Source organism: Nannospalax galili, unplaced genomic scaffold (genome assembly GCF_000622305.1).
Source record: "Nannospalax galili isolate Female #2095 unplaced genomic scaffold, S.galili_v1.0 scaffold433, whole genome shotgun sequence".
Classification (NCBI taxonomy): domain Eukaryota; kingdom Metazoa; phylum Chordata; class Mammalia; order Rodentia; family Spalacidae; genus Nannospalax; species Nannospalax galili.
In genome coordinates this window covers 10,244,485-10,267,895 of record NW_008338715.1, presented here as the reverse complement: position 1 = coordinate 10,267,895, position 23,411 = coordinate 10,244,485, and the positions used below count along the sequence as shown (strand labels likewise).

The 23,411-nt window shown below is 36.6% G+C and overlaps 1 protein-coding gene across 4 annotated transcripts in view; it reads left to right on the top strand.

Moving 5' to 3' along the window:
* Window positions 1–23,411, top strand: part of Exoc1 (exocyst complex component 1) — a 55,713-nt gene that overhangs the window by 12,656 nt on the left and 19,646 nt on the right. For 2 of the 4 annotated variants that reach the window (XM_029563606.1, XM_029563604.1), the window contains exons 5-10: window positions 3,305–3,325; window positions 4,839–5,026; window positions 7,351–7,578; window positions 7,763–7,895; window positions 9,181–9,290; window positions 16,750–16,899. In XM_029563606.1, coding sequence (XP_029419466.1) covers window positions 3,305–3,325; window positions 4,839–5,026; window positions 7,351–7,578; window positions 7,763–7,895; window positions 9,181–9,290; window positions 16,750–16,899 — 830 coding nt within the window. The remainder of the gene's footprint in view (window positions 1–3,304; window positions 3,326–4,838; window positions 5,027–7,350; window positions 7,579–7,762; window positions 7,896–9,180; window positions 9,291–16,749; window positions 16,900–23,411) is intronic. The other 2 variants (XM_029563607.1, XM_029563605.1) reach the window with 1 other exon arrangement.

Sequence of the window (23,411 nt, the reverse complement as noted above, 5' to 3'; positions counted from 1 at the left end):
GTTAAATGAAAAATTATATGTAAAATTAATACATAATTAATTATGTATTAATACATAATATGACATTATTTAGAGTAATTAGGATATTGAATTTACCTGACATATATCATAAAGAAATTTGAAAGTAATTTTTCTTACTGAAGAATTGATGTTTATTCATTGTAGGACAGTGATGAATTAAGCAAATAAAACTCACTTATAAAGCTGGACTTATAGCACAGGCCAGTAATCTCAGATAACTTGGAAGCCTGAGGCAGGAGCCTCACAAGTTCAAGGCCTGCCTAAGCTATAGAGTAAATGCAAGGACAGTCTGAGTCACTTGGGCAACTTAGTGAGACTCTCCCTATCTACAAATTTTTTTTAAAAAGGTCACTTGCCTAGCATATGTAGGGACACTGGATTCAATCTTAATACTAAAACAAAACTACTGATAAATATATCTAGATAATTACTGTTAACATTTTGGTATATACTTTGACTTTTTTTTTTTGGATGCTTGCTTAAAAACTTTTCTTGCCAGGCATAGTAGCGCACACCTTTAATCCCAGCACTCAGGAGGCAGAGGCAAGTGGATCTCTGTGAGTTCAAGGCCGGCTGGGTCTACATAATGAGTTCTAGGCCAGCTGGGGCTACTGGGAGATCCTGTCTCAAAAAGACTAAAAACAAAAAACTTTTTGTTAAATAGAGAAATTTGCAGTTTTCATATAATAATGTATAATGTATAATAAATGTATCATGAACCATTTTTTCTTGCTACTCAGTACTCCAAAATTATATTGGCACTATCGTATTCCATTGTATGGATATACCATAGTTTAATTTTTTTTTAAATTCCAGTCTTTTCTTATTTTAAACAGCTCTGGGATAAATATCCTCATAGCAGAACTTTTATGCAGTATGCATATAGCGATTAAGAACATATTTCTGATATTATATTACCTGAGTTCAAATTCTGGCTCTGCCAGCTGTTAACTGGCTTAACATAGTTAGCCTCTGTCTCAGTTTCCCTTATTTTAGAAGTAGAGATACCAGTAGTATCTACCTCAGGTTATCATGAGGGCTAAGTTTTTTGATATGTGTGCATGGTGAAAGCAGCATCAGCACATTTGTAATAAATGTTCAACAAATACTATGTCCTATATTATCAGCACAAAACCTGTAGGCATGAAGTTAATATGGGTGTTTGTGATCAGTCTGTCTGGAAATATTTCTATGGAATATTTTGTGTTGCAAGGCAAGCTCTACCATTAATTATTCAAAATGTTGAGTGAGACTTCATTATTTGATAATTTCTTTCATAAGGGCATAAGCATTATAAGGAAATAGTTCAGAATGTCCCATGGATACAGTTTGTATAATACCATTTATCTCAAAGAAAGCAGTTGTTTTTCTTGTTTTTTTGAGATAGGATCTTCCTATGAAGCCCAGGCTAACTTGGAACTCAGTGTAACCAAGACTGGCCTTGAATCATTGGCGATCCTCCTTCCTTAGGCATCCTAGTGCTGGGAATTTGGGGGGTGGTGCACATGCCATGGTGCATGTGTGAAAGCCAGAGAACAACTTTGTGAAATTGTTTCTCTCCTTCTATCTTTACATAGGTTCTAGGGATTGAATTCAGGTAACCACACTTGTATAGCAAGCACACACTGAGCCACTTTGCCAACCCAATATTTTTTAATATTTTATTTTTACTTTGAAGCAAGCCATTTATCTAGTCACTTGCCTCTGTTTTATTTTGATTGATGCTGTTTCCATTTGGCTATGGACCTTTCTGTCCTTAAATAGATTATTCTTTCCCAGCACTTAATGAGCCTGTAGCTACCTTTAGCCTTGGTACTCAGAACTGACAGAAATATCTGGCAGATGCTCATATCTAGCAGACCCTAAGCTGCTCCCCTCAGAAAGACTGGTCTGGCTGGGTAAGGAGCTTCCAGGGTCTGCCATCTCACCAGTGTCTTGACTGATGAGTGTGCTGAGAAAATGACTTCCCAGAAATGTATGGTAATTTTTCTTGCCTTCAATTATGGATTAATTTGCTTTGAATTGGTTTTGATTTTTACAACTGAAGAGAGAATATTCTGATGACTCAGTGGCTCATTGGCAAGTTGCTGTTCTGTTTTCAGATAGTGTTTCCAGATACTATTTATTGCCTAATATGTATTTTAAACTCATTTATTTCATTAGGACAACCATATTGAAAAATACATACTTTACCTTTCACCATGAAACATTGTCAAAAGCAGTGGGGAGAATATTGCTGTTTTTAAGAAGTTTCTTTTATTTAAAAGTATTTAATTTTTCAGGACATACAGTAAAAATGTAGATATTTTTCATGTCTACAAATACTAACTCTAGTTGAGATCAGTTTTAAGAATATTGTGATCCTTAAGAATCTATTTTGGAAAACATTTTCTATAGATCAGTAACTATTGCTTTGGTTTAGTGTTCAGGGAATAGCTTTATTAATGTCTAAAACCTTGGACCTTATAATCTCAGCCATTAATTCCCCTTTTTAAAAAGTGAATGTCTCTATTCTTTGGATGATGTTAGGAGAAAAAAAAAATTACTATCTCATTTGAAGAGCTAAATAATTACCCAAGTCAGTTAAGAGCAACTTCCATCGTTTCTTAGAAATAGCAGTAAAAGGTTGGAGTGAAGTTTGGGACTTTTCAGCAGAATAAAGCTTTTTGAAAAAGAATTTACTAGAACTGAAGGAGAGAGAAATTCTTTTTTTAGCCTTTTCTTTTTCATCCTTTGACTTGTAGCCAGAATTTTAAACAGTCTTCAACTTGAACCCTTGAATGCCTACTGTACTGCTGTCTCCTTGTGTTTTTTTCTTGCCTCAGTCTTGTTCTTTGGATAGTGTTTTGTGATTAATCCTTTGTGAGGGAGTGTCTTGGTAAAGCCTTTGGCCTTGAGTGAAAATAACTACACTAAATGCATGAGTCACAACTGACCTAAAAATAATCTCAGGAAATGATTTTGTTTTCCAGTTTTCTTTCCCAAGGACTGGTTTCTATTTTCCCTCTGAAAGGCTGAGGGAAAATAGAAAAATAAATACCCTTTTAGTCACTCTTAGAAAATGAATTAGAAAAATGAGTCATGGAAATTTAGCTTCTTGGGGGTGGGGGTGGGGGTCCTGTCCACTTTGTGGTTGGTTTTGATGTTGTCCTGAGAACCTTAGTTCATCATGAAGTTCAAATGAGAAAAGGGTAGTATTTTGAAATTTTAAATTGTACACTTTTCTACCCAGCTAACACTCTTTGCTTGCTTCCTCTGCTTTTCACATACCTTTACTCTCCAGAACTGCCTAAAGTTACAGAAGGTGCGTAACACCTTTTCTTATTCTATCCATGTTTTTATTACTTGCCATCAGTGTAGACTATTGGTTGCTCATTTTGTGGAGTTGTGTACAAGGATAAATCTATTACAAAATCCATATAATAATATAATAATAGTATAATTCACTATTAGTGTCCAAGAAAACTGTTTCAAGGGAAAGAAAATATTGCTGAAGCGATTAGATTATTTTAAACACTTGTTCATTTGAAGTGTTTGCAGTGTAAGGAGCTTTAGGGAATGCATTGGCAGTCCCTGCCCTCTAGTGGCTGGTAAGCAATCACACCTGATAGCTCAGCCATGAAGGAAAGAGACCTCATTCAAAGGACAAGGAACATGGTGATGTTCTCCAGAAACATTTCTATGCTATTGTCTGTAAATTGCCTATACCAGAAATTTTAATCCTCTCCCTTTTTGTGGGGTGTGTGTGTAACTAAATCTCCCTAATTATTATTTTTCAGAGTAAATACTGTCTTACTTGGAATTAGGAGGGTTTTATTCTGGTACAGATAAATGTATTTGAAGTCATACTGAATGAAACAGTTGTTTTCATGTAAAATAACAAACACTAAGAGCATTCAAACTGATTTAAATTCTGTTCCAGTCAGTCTAGAAAAGCAGTAACTTTATTTAGAGTTAAAAACTAACTTCCTATGGGCAGTAATTTTTATTTTGCCTCTACTAACCTCAAGCTTCCTGTAAAATGCCTGCATGCTATATATGTTTCTTCCCCTCACTGAATTGAGACCTAGAAAGCACTTCAGACTTTCCCTCTTGATGTTTGTTAGAAGCATGGATACCATGTATGTTTTTGTCATTTCAAACAGAACAGAATATTGTTGTTGTTCTCATATCAAGAGTTCCCAAGAAAATTTCTAATAACCCATGTTTAGCCATTTTATCTGTACATGTGAAAGTTTTCAACAACAAAAATGGAAAATGCAGCCAATATTATCAATATCCAAAATGAATTATGGATTATACATGTACCTCTCACTTCAACTAAAAGTTATTTGAAAGAAAAAAATATATATTTGACAAAGATGAAAGAGCAAAAGCCACCATGGGAAAATGCTCCCTGGAGAGACAGGGAATTAGCACTTTTTCTGTGTTAAGTATTCATCATCACTCTTTTGTTAGAGCAATGGCCACCTCCAGGAGGGGGAGAAAAAAAGATTAGAATCACGTCCTCATACTTAGGTATTTTAATTTAATTATATTCTGAGAAATTGTGGCAAAGCCTATTTTAATGCTTAAAAATCAACCACCATATTGAACTTTTGTCATTTTTTAGGACTTTACTTCATTGACATTATAACTATAAAAATAAGGTGTGAGACTTTTTCATATATTCTAAATCATTCTTTCCTAGTTTTCAGCCACTAAATGTGACTTGTGCTTGTAACTGACCTTACCTAGCTATAAATTTAAGTAGCATACTGTAGTCTTTGACAGTTTTGTTTTGGTTTTTTTTTTTTTACATTCTTACCTTCTTTAAGAATCTGTTCCAAGTGGAGAAAATCAGAGTGTGACAGGAGGGGATGAAGAGGCAGTAGATGAGTACCAAGAGTTAAATGCAAGAGAAGAGCAGGACATTGAAATCATGATGGAGGGCTGCGAGTATGCCATCTCTAATGCTGAGGCCTTTGCAGAAAAGTTGTCTCGAGAGCTGCAGGTGCTAGACGGGGTAAGACTGTCTCATAAGCTATAAGTAAGTGATGTGTAGTAGACTGCAAAGACTGATGATGTTCATGTTTTACTGCCGCAGCACTTCTGATTTTAGTGTATATTGCTGTCATTGTAAGCATATTACCAGCTGTCACCAAGCTCTACTCCTCTTGTTCAAAACATAGAACCAGAAGCTGGAGAGGTGGCTCAGTGGTAAAGCACTTGCCATGCAAGTGTGAATTTGGATCTCCAGCAACAAAGTAAATGCTGGGTAGACATAGCAGCCCTCCTATAGTCCCAGCATTTGGGAAGCAGAGACAGGCCATCCCTTGGGTGGGCTGGCTAGCTAGACTAGCCAAGTCAGGGATTCCTGGGTTCAGGTGAAAGCTTGCTTCAATATATAAGGTGAAGAGCAATTAAGGAAGACACCCCACATTAACCTCTAATTTCTGTACTCACCCATACATGCAAATGCATATTCACACATGCTTGTATACGTATACACACACACACACACACACACACACACACACACACACACACAAGGTGAAACCTTTCCTAGTGAAGACATTGGCTAAGGTTTTAGATTTGGGGATGTTCATATTATGCAATGATAGAAGAAAAAAGTAGACAACAAGATGCCATCTTAGAAGTTGATTCCCCTTAGCCTCCAAAATGCCTCAGATGCAGCTGAAATAAGTTAATCATATGTATGGCAAAACAGGAAAGCCTGGGGAAAGGATCTGGGGCTTGCCACAAAGGGTTTTAGAATAGAGCCTTTGCCTTTTGATTGCTGCGCACAGTTTCCTAGTCTGTAATCTAAATGTGCTACACCACTTCACTTACGTGAGAATAATCTAAAAAAAATCACTTGGGGATTTTGTTTTGTTTTGATCTGTTTTTAAGAAAAGGTAAGCATTTAGGAAACTTCATAGAATAAGCTTCATTTTAAAGATATGAAAGTTTGAGTGCCTTGTGCATGAAAGGTGTAGGAGTTTGGGGATCTGACTCAAGCCCAAAGGGGTGATATAAATAGTCCACGTTTAGACGTTTGTAAAGCTTACTGGAAGCATAGCCTGGAAGAGATTGCACAGTGTCTATGTGGAAATTGTCCATCTCTGCTATTGAACAGATGTCATTGGGTTCTGAGCCCTGCTCAGTTGGGCTGTATTTGCAGTTGATAAAATAGCATGTGTAAAATCCTAGCCTCAAAGCTGCACAGTGATCTTTCTGTTCCTTTTCCAAATTTTTCAATGTATCATGTTAATTGCCATGATATGGCTTAGTGATTTTAATTTTCCTTTTCTAATTAATAATTATGTGTATGTTTTTTGCAACTCAGTTGTAGATTTGGCAGCTTTCTTAATTCAGAGAATTTAGAATCATTGATTTAGAATCAAGTTAGAATCATTGATCATTCATTTAGAAAACATTGATAAGGGGATGATGGCTTATAATTGCTTTGCTTGAGGGGGAAATGCTGGAAGGAGTTGTCTTTTGCCCATATACTCTCCCATATCCTGTTAGTACCAATCATACTACAGTTATAAGTTCTGTGTGTCCCTTAAGGTTTATATTGTACTGCTCAACTGAGATAGACATGATTATGCTTTTATTTATAGTTTCACATAGATGCTAAGTAGAGAACATTTCTGTAGTTGATAGAAGAGATATTAAAGGTGACATGATGTAATGCCCCTACATTTACAGAAACAATGTGTATACTAGGGCAGAACTCTTGTGCAATCTGTGGAAATTAGATTACTGAGGCATGGTCTCTAACCTTTATATAGAGGCAAGCAAACCTATATGAAATACTGTGTGAAAAGTGAAACATGGGGGCTGGAGAGATGACTCAGAGTTTAAGAACACTAACTGTTCTTGCAGAAGACCCAGGTTCAAATCCCAGCACCCACATGGCAGCTCACAACTGTCTGTAACTCCAGTTCCAGGTTATCCAACAGCCTCTTCTGTCCTCCGCGGGCATTGCACAACACAGGTGCACTTAGTTACATGCAGGCATAACACTCATACACATAAAATAAAATACTAAATAAAAAATTTTTTTAAAAAGTGAAACATGCCAGGCGTGGTGGCATACACCTTTAATCCCAGCACTCGGGAGGCAGAGGCAGGTGGATCCCTGTGAGTTCAAGACCAGCCTGGTCTACATAGTTCCAGGACAGCTGGGGCTACAAGGAGACTTTGTCTCAAAAAGACCAAAAAAAAGTGAAATGTGAACATAAACTGATCATACTGGATTGAAAGAAATTTGGAAACTTTTCACCTTTATACTTTTTATTTAGATAACAGAAACTATTACTTTTGCCTTTTACTTCATAGGCCAACATTCAGTCAATCATGGCCTCTGAAAAACAAGTGACCATCTTGATGCAGTTGCTGGATGAGGCTCTAAAGGAGGTAGATCAGATTGAGTTGAAGCTCAGCAGTTATGAGGAAATGCTTCAAAGTGTGAAAGAGCAAATGGATCAGATCTCTGAAAGCAACCACCTAATTCATCTTAGTAACACAAATAATGTGAAACTCCTGTCAGAGATAGAGTTCCTTGTGGTAAGTATTTTCATAAATTACCAACAAGAGTAGTGATAATATATAAAACTGTTTGTAAACTAATTTCCCTATGAGATATAGGGTTTAAAATAATTACAAAGATCTACTGATAGGATTGAGTAGCACCTTACCTATAAGTGTCCCACAATTACCTGTGCAAGTGGTATGTTTGTGTATATTCCAGAACCACATGGACTTGGCCAAAGGTCACATAAAGGCCCTTCAGGAAGGAGATCTTGCTTCTTCTAGAGGCATTGAGGCCTGCACCAATGCTGCTGACGCCCTCCTGCAGTGCATGAATGTCGCTCTTCGACCAGGTATGTTCCATAGAGATTGTAAGATCTGACCAAGAATTGACACCAGCATTGTAACTCGGTAGAAGTATTTTGAGAAGAAATAACATAAAGTGATTTAAGTTTACATTATTAGCTATGCAAACAAGTTTAACTTATTTCCCAACAAATTTCTATTAATGCTAAGAACCTTTTCCAGTCCTTCTAATTGACCATCAATGACTCTAATTAACCCTTTCACCTTCACAAATTTATTATGATGATCTCTGGTTTTTTTTTGTTTGAAGACAGAATTTCACTATATAGACTAGTCTGGCCTTAAACTCACAATCCTGCTTCCTAAGTACTGAGATTACAGGCAGACACCACCATGCCCAGCACTCACAATGATATTTTTTTTTAAATATGCTTTTATTTATGTATGTGTGTGTGTGTGATGTATGCATGTGAACACTTGCACATGTTGAGGTCAGAGGACAACTTTGTAGAGTCAGTTCTCTTTTTCCACCTTTACCTGGGTTCTGAGGATGGACCTCAGGTTGCCAGGTTTGTGCAGCAAGTGTCTTTTGTCTTTACCTGCTGAGCCATCATCCTCGTCTACCATAATCTTTCTTAAGTAGAACCAGGCACAAACTAGATGCTTAGGTTAGACCAGAAAACAGGGTTTTTCTAGGCTATCGTTCTAAAACTTGAGTGTGCATTCGAATCACCTAGAGGACTCATTAAAACAGACTGCCAGACCAAATCCTCAGATTTGTTGGGTCTGGCCTGAGGTCCTAGAATTCGCATTTCCAGCAGATAATGCTGAAGCAGAACCAGTGTGCTGTACTGTTTTCCCCCTCCTCTCTTTTTATAAAGCAAATGAATAAAGCAGTAAAGCTTTGGGTTCTTTAGATCTTAAATATGGGTACTATTGGAAAAGTATTGATTTGAGCTAAGGGTATAGCTCGGGGTAAAGTGCTTGCCTGATGTGCATCAGGCCCTGGGTTCAGTCGCCAGTGCCATCCTGGAAGGGCAGATGGGGAAGTGGGAAAAGGGGCAAATTAAAGAAGAGGAAGTCTGATGAGGCGGCCCAGCAGGTAAAGGCACTTGTGCACAAACCTGGGGACTTGAGTTGGATACCCAGAACCTTTGTAAAGGTGGAAAGTGAGCCCTGACTCTGCAGTTGTCGTCCTCTGACCTCCACACCGTGCCATGGCATGCCCCATCCCATCACACACTCTCACACACACACCAATCACTGAACTTTTTCTGATGGAGGGTCTTTTGCCCCATGTTAAATCACTGAAGCACTGTTGTTCTGATGCAGGCCATGACATGCTCCTGGCCGTGAAGCAGCAGCAGCAGCGTTTCAGTGACTTACGAGAGCATTTTGCCCGGAGATTGGCCAGTCACCTCAACAATGTTTTTGTTCAACAGGTAATTTTAATTTACTAATAAAACTGACAAGTTTCCATAGGTCATTTATATGTTGCTTTAAGCTTAAATTCCCACAAAATTTTAATGTATTCATTGGGACTGCAGTATGTTTCTTCACACATTTATGTAATCTTAAGATTTTGAAATCTATCCATAGTTCCTCCTCATACCTGCACCTTGGACCACAGCTACCCCTCTACATAAATAGTCAGGTTCTTTTCGGATGAAACCATCTGATTCTGGATGTCAAACTAATAGCTACATTTATTGATTACCTAGGTAGTCTTATAAAAATCCAAACTTGGTATATGTTGACTGTTGGCCTTTTATTTTTCAGTGTTTTGATGTGAAAACCAGACTTGAAACATTATCAATGTTAGCTCATAGGCTTTGTGTAGTCAAATACATGTAGTGGACGTGTAAGAAAATGACTAGCTGTAAATTTCAGTTGATTCAGTCTTCCTGTAAACAACTTGCCTCCATTTTTATATGAAAAAGGAATGTTATAATTAAAAATAAGGCAGCAATACACTAATACCAAGAGTACCTTAGAGGGCTGTGGACAGAGATATTTTAATTGCTAATATAATAAGTTGGATTCTTATGTGTTTTGGTTCCTCCTTTTCCTTTACTAGGCATATTGGTTGGAAAAATTAAGGGAAACTCTTACTCATCAGTAAATGCTATCTAAAACCATCATATTCTGACTATTTCTCACTTAATTCTGAGCTGTTATTTTTATTATATCTTATTTCCATTAGTTTGCTCAGGCCCTCCTGCAGCTCTATAGCAGGTCCTGCTTTCTTTCGGTTCCTGTGAGTACATCAGATTTGGCTCAAGCTTCCCTGTTCTTTATTTATAAAGTTTGCTAAACGTAGCAGCAGAATATTTATAGCTTACAGCTTAACTTACTGATTGAAGCTACCTGTTAACTATAATAGTTTTTAAATGCCCCATTTGGCCAAAAAGGCATTTAATCTCATTCTGCTTGCTTTTCTTCCCATCCCTCATCTTCATTTTTGCAGTAATTGCATATCTGTCAGGTGGTTGAGATGCAGACTGGACATTGACTTGGGGTGATACTTCTGATCCTGCCCTTAACTAGCTCAAAGTCTAGGGAAGGGAGGCAGATAGACTGGGGAATGGCAGAGTTCGGGGTGGTGCTGTGCAAGCATAAAGGAGGACCACCTCACTAAGCATGGGAGGGGACATTTCCCTCAGGATTTCACTGGACCTGAAAAGTATCAAGAGCAAAGTCAACTTAAAAGTCATATAAGAAACTCACATTTTTCTTAGCTTATTATTTATAATACTTTTGGCAATAATGTTCTCCACATTTGTGGATAGTATAAAAAAGAAAAGTCAATAAACAGTGGTCTTTGTGCATCCTTAACTGTTTGCTGTAATGTGCAAATTCATTCTTTTTGCTTCTTTGACTTGTGAACTAATGGCTTTGTTTAAAATGAATTCTTTCCATTTCCGAAAATCTAATATGTATTGTTATATATGAGTGATGCATGTAAAAAAACAGAGTGCTGAAACAGTCTGATATGTGCTACTGAAGGCAGAAAAGGGTGTCTCAGATGCAGTGAAAAGATTTTCTCTGTGTTGAACTTGATGTACCAGGTCAGCTAACAAAGGGTTATAGAACATTGAGATTTCTAGTCCAGGTTGGGACACTATTTTGCTAGGAAATTTTGACTAAATTATGGTACATCTTTTTGTCAGTTCCCTTTGTTGCCGTTGTATGTCTGTTATACTGTTGTTCATTTGTAAAAATAAAGAAATGGCTCCTGCCCTCAAGATGTTGCTAAAAAGAGCTAAGGCTAACATACTAAAGCTCTGTAGCAAAGAATATAATCGTTTACTAACTGTAGAACTATGATTGTTAAGTGCTCAAGTGATTTAATCAAAAGTGAGTTTTCTGAGGATTAAAGGAATCCAGCATGGAATCACAGATAAGGTAAGATTTGAACAGAGTCTATACAGCACAGTTTATAACAGATGTGTGATTATGGCATTTATAAATACTGTACAGAAGAATTTATTAACTACAGCAAAACAGGAATTTAAGAGCATTGATTCCCAGTCGTATTAAACTTGCAAATCAGTAAAATTAAGAGATATAAAATGTAGAAACTTAGGCTAAGTTACATGCCTTATTTTACCTAGTAAAGACTTTTAGAACTGCCATCTCTTTTTATTATCTCATTTAATTTTATTTATTATTTTTATTTTACGTGTATGCATGTATTGCCTGCATGTAGGTAAGTGCACCCATGTTGTACAATGCCCGCAGAGAGCTTCAGAAGAGGCTGTAGGATCCCCTGGAACTGGAGTTACAGACAGTTGTTAGCTGCCATATGGGTACTGGGATTCAAACCTGGGTCTTCTGCAAGAACAACCAGTGTTCTTAACTGCTGAACCATCTCTCCAGCCCCATAACTTTATTTTTTTTGCACACTCCCTCTCATTGTTTTATTTTTTTCTTACTGCAGCAAACCAATAACAGCATCTTACTTCCACTGATCCAGGACTGGCTGGCTGTGGTGTGCCTTTCCTGTTAATACTTCTTCATGTCTATACTTAAATAGGACTTGATGTGCATATTTATGTAATATCCATTTAGTGTTGTAATGAGTGATGTTTTTAAAGGTGGCTAGCTTCTCTTGGATATTTTCAATCTTATTCAGCTTCCACTGAAATTTTGCTTCCTTGCTCATAGTTTTTATATTTAGTAGGGATCTTATTACCAGAATGAATTAGGAGAATTAGGTTAGCTGCAAAGATTATGATATTGAAAGCAGACAGTTGAATGAAGGCTGATGCAATTCAGGAAATGTTTGCTTAGGAATATATCATTTTGAAGATTTTTGTGATACATTTTCAAAAACTGCTTTCTACCCTTCATGCTCTTTAGTTCCTCAGGGACTATGATTCTATGCTTTTGCTTCTAGCAATAGTATAATAAGACTGATAGGCAGATAAATACCTTAGAGAAAATGAAAATGAACCAAAGTACCCTGTTCTAAAAAGTATAAGCAGGAAACTAAAGTTGGGGGATTTTTTGTTTAATATATGCTTAAGTGTGGAATTTTTCTTTCAACATATATTTACAGAAATATCATATAAAGAAAGACAAATAAAAACAACCCTTTGTGGTAGACCACCAGTATTCATTCAGTTTTACAAAAAGTGTTTCTTTAGGCTCAGGTTACATTTTCCTAAACTTAGATTGAAGATCTTTGTTTATAAAGTTAGATTTATGATTTAAGATCCATTGCATATTTGTTGGAATTGTGCTCAGACTTTTTCTTTAAGAAAACAAAAATGAGGCCGGGTGTGATGATACATGCCTTTAATCCCAGCATTTGGGAGGCAGAGGCTGGCGGATCTCTTTGAGTTCAAGACCAGCCTGGACTCTATAATAAGTTCCAGGTCAGCTGGGGCTACAGGGAGACCCTGTCTCAAAAAGACTGAAAAGATAAAAAAGAAAACAAAAATGTGTCAATATAAAAAAAGAATAATTCCAAATCTTGGGCAAGCAAGATGGTTTAGTTGGTCAAGGACTTGCAAGGCAGGCCTGGCAACCTCCCCAGAAACTACATAAAGGTTAGAAGAAACGTGACTTCATAAAGTTGTCCTCTGACCCACGTATGGCCCTGTTCATGCCCACACGTTATACACATACACAAAATAATTTTTTAATTAGAAAATAAAAAGGGTTCCAAATCTTAATTTTGATCAGAATTTGACCTGAGTATATCTTTTCTGTTAGAAAGTCATTGTAGCAAAATGTAAGAATGTAAGAATGAGGACATTGGAAGCAGGCCTCCTGGAATCCACATCTGTTACCTTGAGGCCAGGTAACCTTCAATGAGTTCATTAACCTTTCTGTGCCAGCTTAGTTGCCTTATTTAATAATGGAGATAGCAAAGTATCTTCTTCAAAGGGTTGTTGTAAGGATTAACGTGTTTATATATTAAGTACTTCAACCAGTGTTTACCCAGAGTAAGTGCCCCGTGTTAATTTTATTAAAAATTCTAGTATATATGTATGTGCTACTTTTTAAAAGTTTATAACTCAGCAAGTTTTTACAGAATGTGTGTCTTTATTTGAAAACATTATAAATTATGTTAATTATAGAGTTAGCAGTTTTAAAATGAGGAGAAAAGTACATTGCAAGGTTATTGCAAATATTAAAATTTATAAAATGTACCTACCAAGGCAGTGGACATTCAGTAACTCTTTGTTGCTCATCCATTATTATTTATACTAAGAAACTTTAATCAACATTTAAAGTTTTAAACATAAGGTGAATAAGGTGTTTTATACATTAGTGTTCTACCTATGGAATTTCTATATTATTGATTGCATCAAATTGCTTAAATAATTTTGCAGTTTTTTATTCTTGTTTTGGAATCATTTTATCTAAAATTAAATCTAACATTCAGTGGATCTCAATAGTAATGGTTGATGGTAATGATAATCTATATGAAATACCAGTTTTTCAGGTGTTTGTGATGTGAAACTGTAAGAAAACTTGGCGTGGTAGCATGTGCAGGAGCTTTGTAAGATCCTCTACACAACAGTTGATAATTAATTCTTCCCTTTTCCAGGAAATATTTGTAGTGATTTTAAAGCATTCCTGATTTTAAAATAAATAGTATAACTTCATGTGATAAGAGACTAAATAGCCTATTATGTAGAAAACATAATAATTTTGAGCCTTGAATCATTGAGGAAGAATTAGTGGGGAAGAGTGATTTGAGTAATGAAAGCATATCTAATAAACACAGTTTTGGGGACATTTGTAAGACATAAAATATCCTTCCCCTTTAACCAGCACAACTAGGTAAGAGACATAATGGGGACAGGCTCCTAAACCTGAAAGTATAACACCACTGACACTCCGTGTCTTACACAGGCAGTGTGAAGACTCATACTCATTCTGTAATTTAATGTTTATGTTCACTTTTGGCAACTATAGAAGTAGAAACAGGACAATGGTAACAGGAATACTTTGTAGAAACTATTAAAAACCTTCTAGGCAGGGTAATTTTCTTTCAGGATTCTCTGTTTATAAAAATTTAAAAACAAAAACCATAGCACTAAGTTCTTATTTGTGTAATATATATAAATATATTTATTACATAATATAATTAGAAGTCATAAATCTTTCAAATTAAAAGAATTTAAGTTCTTTAAACCCAAGGTACTTATCAAACTATTGTCTTCCAGCCAGTATTATATACATTTAGATAATTTTTACCAGGAGATGAATTAACTGAATGCCCCGCCCCCCAAAAAAAAATTTCCGCAGCCTTTGTAATTCTAATAGTTTCTACAAAATACTGTAAATACTAGGCAAATTAGGTGAGTGAAAATGACTTCAAGTAAACATGAATTTTGTTGCTCTTTGCTTGTTGCTTCGAAATTTTATTTTCAAGGGGAATCTGACCTTGAAACTCACATCTCTTGGACACTGGCTTTTAAGTACCATGACAGATGTTGACTAAGTAGTGACAATAGATTATTCAAAGAAGCCTGCGAAGATATATATATAATCTCCCCACATTTACACTGATAGGTAACTGCAATTTTTGAGTCTGGTTAAATGCTTTTGTTTGAATGCTTTTAAATGGAGATAGAAGTTAGACTCAGTTGACCAAGGTTCCAATTATAGCCTTCTCCTATATGACCTGAGCAAATCACTTAATCCCCTGAGCCTTGGTTCCTTGTAGAAAATAAGGTTATAAAGCTATATAAGCTTCTAGGTCTATATTTTTCAAAGCAAAAGTCAAGATACATGATCTAATTAAGACTGCTTATTATTAATTTATCTACATGAAATTGTCATGGTTTAAAATAGACATATCTAGTTATTTGGCTAGCATATCACATTAGTAGAAAAATTAGAATTACATTGTTATTGGGTTATCCTGGAAAGCCCAGGATATAGTCATCTGTAGTCTTTTCTTGCTCTAAAATTCTATGTCATTTTTGGAAATAGTTCAAATATAGTTTGTTTATAGTGTACAAAATATTCACATAGTTTTGCATTTTCTAAAGCAAACATTCAAAGTCTATTATTATTTAGTTCTGTGGTATGCTTTGGGATAAAAGTGTTACCTGTTAACTGTAACATAGAATATGAGGTAAGAGTATATGTTTTTAGAGCAGAAGAATAAATTGCTTATCTATAAATGTGTCACTCCCTTGGGCGAGTTTTCGCCCTTCCTGAACATTAGATTGAAGTTTTAAATAGAGAGCACTGAAATAGTGAAGGGAAGCTTTTAAATTACCTCTTATAAACACAATAAATATTAGTTATTATTGTGAAGTAGAATTCAAAAAATTCTGAAAGGTTTGAAGAAAGACATTCAAACCACCCATCATTACACTATCCATTGCCAACCAACTATAAAGATTTACTTTACTTTTTCAAGGTAAATATGTATATCTCCATTCCAGAGACATGAATTTATTCAGTACCTAATAGATCTTTGATTTTTATGGGGGTTTTTTTGTTACTATTTGCTTGCTTGCTTGCTTTTGAGACAGTAGCCCAGGCTGGATTCAATCTCATGATCCTCCTGCCTCCAGCTCCCATATACTGGGATTATAGGCATATGTCACTAACAGTTTTTAAATATTACTTAACTAAACTATACATTATGTCATCATTTTAACAGTTGCATTTTCCCCATTGTATGGCAAAGACAATAATTATTTTTGATTTTTACATTTTTCTTTTCACTACTATTATTTACTATTTTTAAAGAAGTTTTAGTTTTAGTGTGTGTGTGTGTGTGTGTGTGTGTGTGTGTGTGTGTGTGTGTGTAAGTATGCATGTACAAGCAAGTGCCTCTGAAGGCCAGAAAAGCATTGAATCTTCTGGCGCTCTTGTGTTATAGCTGATTTAGCTGGTTATGAGCCACTCAGTATTGTGGTAGGCACCAAACTCCAGTTCTCTACAAGAACAGCAAGCGCTCTTAGCTAATGAGTCATCGCTCCAGCCTGTATAAAAGTCTGTATTTTTACATGTTTATCTGTTTTAAAAATTATAAACTCTGATGGGAATAATATTAAAATGAAAAGTTTGTTGTTTTAATGACTTCCCTTTTGGTGTGTTTCTTAATACAATCTGTATCAAGAAATTTACTTACAGTTGTAAAATGATAGAGACAAGCTTAACTAGATATTCTCAACTCTTGAAGATGAAATGGGTAGTGATTAATCCCAGTGCCATCCGTGCATGTTTGTGATTATTTAATAGTGTCATTATTTAGTGGATGTATACAGTATGACAAAAGTATACAAGTAAGTACTTAGTGCTTATTTTTCTGTATTCTTTTGGGTTTGCTTGGCTACATCTGGTCACTGTCTAGAATTTTCTATTTTAACAGTGTTCCCTTGAACTTTCCATCACATTTATTTACTTTTTTACTCACTCTAGGGTCATGATCAGAGTTCGACTCTGGCTCAGCACTCTGTTGAACTGACTTTACCCAATCATCATCCATTTCATAGAGACCTGCTCCGTTATGCCAAGCTCATGGAGTGGCTAAAGAGCACAGATTATGGGAAATATGAGGGGCTGACAAAGGTATGGATTTCATGTCAATTACTCATCAAGAATAGAACATAGTCTTCTAGATTGTTGTATGTTCAGTTTAAATTTGGAATTCTGAAGTATGTTTTTAGCAAAGCAGATAATAAATTTAATTTGAGTTCTAATTTGTTTACTTAGTTAAAAAACTTTTTGAACTTCAGTGTAAAAAAGTATTAAGCTGTACTATGATGTATATCATTCTATTTAGTCAAGTGCTGTAATTATTTCTTGAGAAATTCTCTTTTTTTCCCTCGTGTGTGTGTGTGTGTGTGTGTGTGTGTGTGTGTGTGTGTGTATGAATGCATGCATGCATCTGTGCACACCCCTGTGTAAATGCCAGAGGAGGATATTGGGTATTTTCCTCTTCTCTTTAGTTAGGGTCTGTCACTTAACCTGGAACTCGCTGTTTTTCAGCCAGGCTGACTGGCCAGCAAGTCCCAGAGATCCTACTGTTTCCCTGCTTCTACCACTAGGCTTACAGGAGCACATAGGCACACCAAGCCTTTTGTTTTTTAAGATTTATTTCATTTTTAATTATGTGTATGTGCATAGTATGTATGTGCAAGTGAGTGCCAGTGCCTGGGGAGACCAAAAACATTGGATTCCCCTAGAGGTAGATTCATAGGCAGTTGTAAACTTGCTTGTCATGGCCTGTCATGTATGCTGGGAACCAAACTCCGGTACTCTGCAAGAGCAGTACTTGCTCTTAACCACTGAGCCTTCTCGCCTACCCCATGCCCAGCTTTTTACATAGGTGCTGGGAATCCAACCCAGGTCCTGATGTTTGCACAGAAAGCTTTCTTACCCACTGAACCATCTCCCCAGCCTCTCTTGAGTAACTCTTTATCCACAATATAGACACTGGAAGTATGAACAGGTAAGTGAAGTGGTTCCATGTTAGGACTTATAATCTTTAATTAAAAAAAAGAGCAAAGTACCTCTTTATTAAGCAAACCTTCCACTATACCAGGCAACTGGAATGTAACAAACAAGCTTCTAAAGAGCATTGAGAATGACTGGGAGAATCATAATAAACACTCAGCAAAAAAACCTGGAAGTTTAAATATAAACTATAAACAGTGTAGAGAAGGGAAATCCAGGTCCTGAAGCCATGGGGGAGACTTCATGGGAGATACTGGACTTGAGTTTTAAATAACAAGGGAGGCTATAGGCAGGCCACTGCCCCTTATGGTGGACTTAATAAGTTTTCTTTCTATAATAAATAATAAGTAAGTAAATAAATAAATAAAAATACTGGGATCGGATAAACCAGAATAAGAGGAAGGACATAGGGGAGGGGTAGAAACAAGCTGTGATGACAAGGGTAGTAAAATATGCCCTTGTCACAGGACAGTGGAAAGAATTTGCAGGACCAGAATAGAAATTTCATAGCCTAGAGTAGTGAGAATATGCATTGATAAAGATGAGCTGTCCCCCCAGCAGCATTCCTCATGCATGGACATAAATTAGATGGCACACACCTTTAATCCTGCAGGGGTTAAACCCAGCAGAGACAGGCATATCTCTGAATTCCAGGACAGCTTGGGTCTCTATAGGCAGTTTAGGCCAGTTGGGTTACATAATGAGACCCTGCCTCAAAAAAGGGGGTGGGGAAACCTTGATTTGAGGTTACCTGCCCTCCCCCTGGAGAAAAAAAAAAGATTAGAGAGGGAAAAATTCATTAAAAATGTAATGTAGTAATTCAGATGAAATGAAATTCTGACCCAGGGAAATAGTCGTAGGAACAATTTGAAAGAACAATTTGAAACTGAAAGAACAATTTGAAAGGTAGAAGCACCAGGATGATATTGAATTTGCCAGGATCCAAGAGTGGGTACAACAGTGCTATACTTTAGCAACCAAATCAGGGCTAGAGGAAAAAGAAAGGCAGAGTCAATCATTCAGATTCTGGATTGAGTACTTACTATGTACTCAATATGCACTAATGTCAGAGTTGGAGATTTGGCATTGAAGGAAACAGGCAAATACCATCTCAGAGTATATATCTAGAGAAAAAAACACCAAAAAAGTTTACTTACACACACACACACACACACACACACACACATGCATGCAAGCAGCAAAGTATTGTAATTGCTCTAGAGAAAATGAATCCAGGGATGCCAGGATTGGGAGAAGTGTCCAATTTCAAATAGGGCAGTCAGAGACGAGTAGTGAGAAGGTAGCCTTGGAGCAGATTTTTTTAAAAGTGAGGGATGACAATGAGGGAAGGAAGGCTGTCCTGACACAGAACAGACACCCTTGGACAGAGCATTCCTAGTGGGCCTGAGGATGAGCTAGGGGACCAGTATAGTTGGAGTACAGTAAACTAGGGGTGGGGCCTGAGTGGGGTCCCTGGTGATCTGGAGATACCATAGTAAGGGGTTGGCCTTATTATGTGACATTAGGCAGAGGAGGAGCAGTGGGCTTTAAGGAATAAAATGACTTGATCTACCTTAGATATAATAATGGCCTTTGTAGCAGGAAGCCACTGTAGCAAAGCCTAAGGTTCCTGGCAATTATTCCTCACCTTTAGTTTAGAAATGGGTCGTCAGTGTCCCTTAAAAAAAAATTGCTGCCTACCTAACCTAGCAATATAAATTATATTTGGTATTTGTATAAATAACTAATAGTTTCGACTAAAAGAGCAGTTTAAATGCTGAGAAATATTTAAAGTGTTGAATCTTTAAGATTTTGTGAATTGGGAGCTGAAAAATAAAATATTCAAGGAATACATAAGTTCTTTTAATAATTTAATAATAATTATGCATAATATAACCCAGAAGATATCCTAGAATTGGAGAGAGGTTTTGTCTTTGTGGAAGATATTGAAGTTGTTAATAAACTAGCCAGTATCTTAGATTTGTGCTTCAAGGGAAGGCAGAGGGATAGGTAGAGATTTATGAGAAGTATAAATAATTCTAAGAAAGGCAGGTTGTATATTCCCATCCATCTATTGAAGTAACATTTGATGGCAGCACATTCTTTTATATCATTCCTCATGTTTTCTCTTTGAAGTACCTTTGCCCATTTAAAGTAAAAATCAGGCTCCTTCTACTTCTAAATTGAGATCTTAAGAAAGGAAACCTCCTGGTAAAATAATATTTTCAAATCATACTTAAAAATGTTTTTCAAGGGCTGGTAAAAGCACTTTGCTGCCAAGCACAACAACCTGAGTTTGATTCCCAGGACCCACATGGTGGAGAGAACTGACCACTGACTCCCACAAGTTGTCCTCTGACCTTCCACTCATGCACCATGGCACATGGACATGTGTGGACATACATACACAAACACACACACACGTGCACAAATGCACACAATTTTATTCTTTTCAAAAAGTTTTCTTTTTTATATTTTATTTTTTTTATTTTATGTATGTGAGTGTGTTGCTTGCATGTATGTAAATGCACCCATGTTGTGCAGTGCCCTTGCAGGACAGAAGAGGGTGCCAGATCCCCTTCCCCTAGAACTAGTTATGTATAGTTGTTACCTGCCATGTGGGTGCTAGGAATCGAACCTGGTCCTCTGTAAGAGTAGTCAGCGCTCTTAACTGCTGAATTATCTCTCCAGCCCCCTCAAAAAGAATTTTCATCCCCTGGCATGTTTATATCTTATCTGGCTTCCTAGTTTAGTTGTTTAATCTTTTCTTTTTTTGTTTGTTTTTAAGACAGGCTCTCAGTATGTAACACTGGCTGGCCTGAAACTCACTATGTAGACCACCTGGCCTTGAACTCAGGGATCTACCTACCTCTGCCTCCTGAGTTTAATCCCCTCCTGGGATTAAAGACATGTGCCACCATGCCCAGACTAGCTTACTGGTTTAGGTAAGATTATTTTTTATTTCTCAGAATTTGTCTGTTAAGTGTTATACAATTCTGCTATTCTTTGGTTCTGTTTTATTTCATTCAGCAGAATTCTGATTTGGCGATATGTTAAGGAAAAATATTTATAATATTGAAATTATTTGCCTTTTAGGAGATTAATTTTTTTTTTTATCTTTTTGAGACAGGGTCTCCCTATAGCCCCAGCTGGCCTGGATTCACCATGGAGACCAGGCTGGCCTCGAACTCACAGAGATCTGCCTGCCTCTGCCTCCTGAGTGCTGGGACTAAAGGCGTGCTCCACCACGCCCAGCTAGGAGATTAATATTTTTAAATAATTAAATCTCCTTAAGTATTTCATGCCACCAAGTGCTTTGCTCCCTAGCGACTATTCAAATAAGTGATCAATAAGCTTTTTGCCTAATTGTATTCTCAGTATTATTACCCTGTCTTTATGTATTATTCAGTATTCATGAATGTAATTTAAAGTGAAGACATAAGATGAGGGCCAACCTGGTGATTTATGGAATCATTCTCTGCTCACAAGGTTTTACATTTTTTCCACCAAAGGGTATTTTTGAGTGACACTACTAATGAACTTTTTCAATGAAATTTCCAGGAATGTTACTTGATCCTGTGGTTTAAGCTCTTGCTAGATTGCATACATGTACACACACACACACATTTCTAATTTGGCTGCTAAATATTGCCAAAAGGAGGAATTTTTTTTAAAGGGAAGAAGGAATGGGGTGGGGATCTAAAGGAAGAAACAGACAAACTCATGTTTCTTGAAGCACTTGGTTGAGTGTACACATCTCACACGTGTTGGAATGAATAGGGAAACCCTCTCCACATTCTTCAGGGATAAGAATTTATTCTTAGCCATTGCCCCCAGGTATACTTTAGCTAAATGTAAACAGGGTTTCTGTTTTTTATATGTACAGTTAGTGCCATTGGAAAACAGAGGGGCTTTGGCTATATAGTTCAACTGCTCAGACTTCTTTCCCAGGATTCTAGCCCCTATCTGATCCTATCCATGGGCAAGTAATAGAGATTCTCCCTTCATGATTGGGACATTGAGTTTTCTCTCCAGTAGCACTTTGAGATTAACAGTCTGAAAGATTTCTCAAACATACCTCAATGTTAGTTCCTGTGCCCACTTCAACACATATTAGAATTGGAACAATACAGATTAGCAAGGCCCTTGTGCAAACATAATAGACATTCATAAAGCACTTTATATTTCTATGATGGAAAGGCCTCCCATATTCATGGATAGGCAGAATTAATATTGTGAAAATGACTACATTGTCTATCTTCCAAATTTGTAGAATTTGCATTATTGTGTTTAAAAAAGAAAAAAGCACACGTGTCTGGAAGAGCTATAGTCAGCACAAAGTAAAATTGAAAAGACTGCTTGAAATAATATATTTAAAGTCAAAATAGGGGTTGGAGAGATGGCTCAGCAATTCAGAGCACTGGCTGCTCTTCCAGGGAAGCCAGGTTCTGTTCCCAGCACCAACATGTTAACTAACAACTGTCAGTATCTCCAGTTCAAGGGGATCCAATGCTCTCTTCTCATCTCCACGGGCATTGCTTGACAGGGGTGCACATATATACACTTATATATACACATATATATGAAGGCAAAACATTTATACACACAAGAAAGATAAATTTAAGTCAGGTGCTAAAGGGAATTAATTTTGTGGCATATTTTAATTTGTGTGTGCTTTCAGAGATCATGAGAAATAATTATGAAATAATTACCCAGTTGAGTAACTTTTCTTTCAGATATAGTCTGCACATTGAAAAAGGACAGCCTCTAACGTGTGTTTGGTCCAAATATTATTTTATATTGTAAAGTCATAATAAAATATCTAAGAAAAATCAGTGAACTCCAAGTAAATAATTTACATAATATGTACCTTTTGAAAGATATGCCTGATCTTATAGCCCAGTCTATAAAATGATAGATCAATTTGAGACAATAAAGGAACTTGAAGCTAAGATTCTGTGATAAATTTTCAAGAATAGCTAGGAATGATTGTTCTGCCATAGATTTCTTTAAATTTAACCAAACTCTGTGAAATGCCGTTTAACTCGGGACTTGGAAAGATGCATGATCTCCCACTACTAAAGAGTCATTCCTGAGAACCTAAGGTGTTTTTATGTGAAGATAAACAGGTGTGGCCAATAACTGAGTGTATACTAAATAACAGCTGTCTTCATTTAAGGGACAGGTAATTGAATCTAAGAAAAAAAATATTTTAAAAACTGTGTTGTGTACTAATTAAATTTTGACTGACAATAACCTATTTTGGGATAACACCCAAGACTGACAATGTTTTAGTGAAACAAGGAGGTCTCTTCCACTGCCACTGGCACTGCTAAGCAATGTGTTGGTATGAAGGGAGTCATAAAGATTCCCAGCAGTCTTCCTGTAGCATGAGGCAGCACCTGTATCACCCTCACGGATTCCTGTACTCTTTTTTTTTAATGTATTTTTATTTTTTAAATTGTATGTGTATGATTGTATTGCTTACATGTATGTAAGTACACCCATGTCATGCAATGCCCACAGAGGTCAGAAGAGGGGATCAGAGCCCTTGGAACTGGAGTTTCAAACAGTTGTTAGCGGCCATGTGGCAGCAGGGAATCAAAACCCTGTCCCCTGCAAGA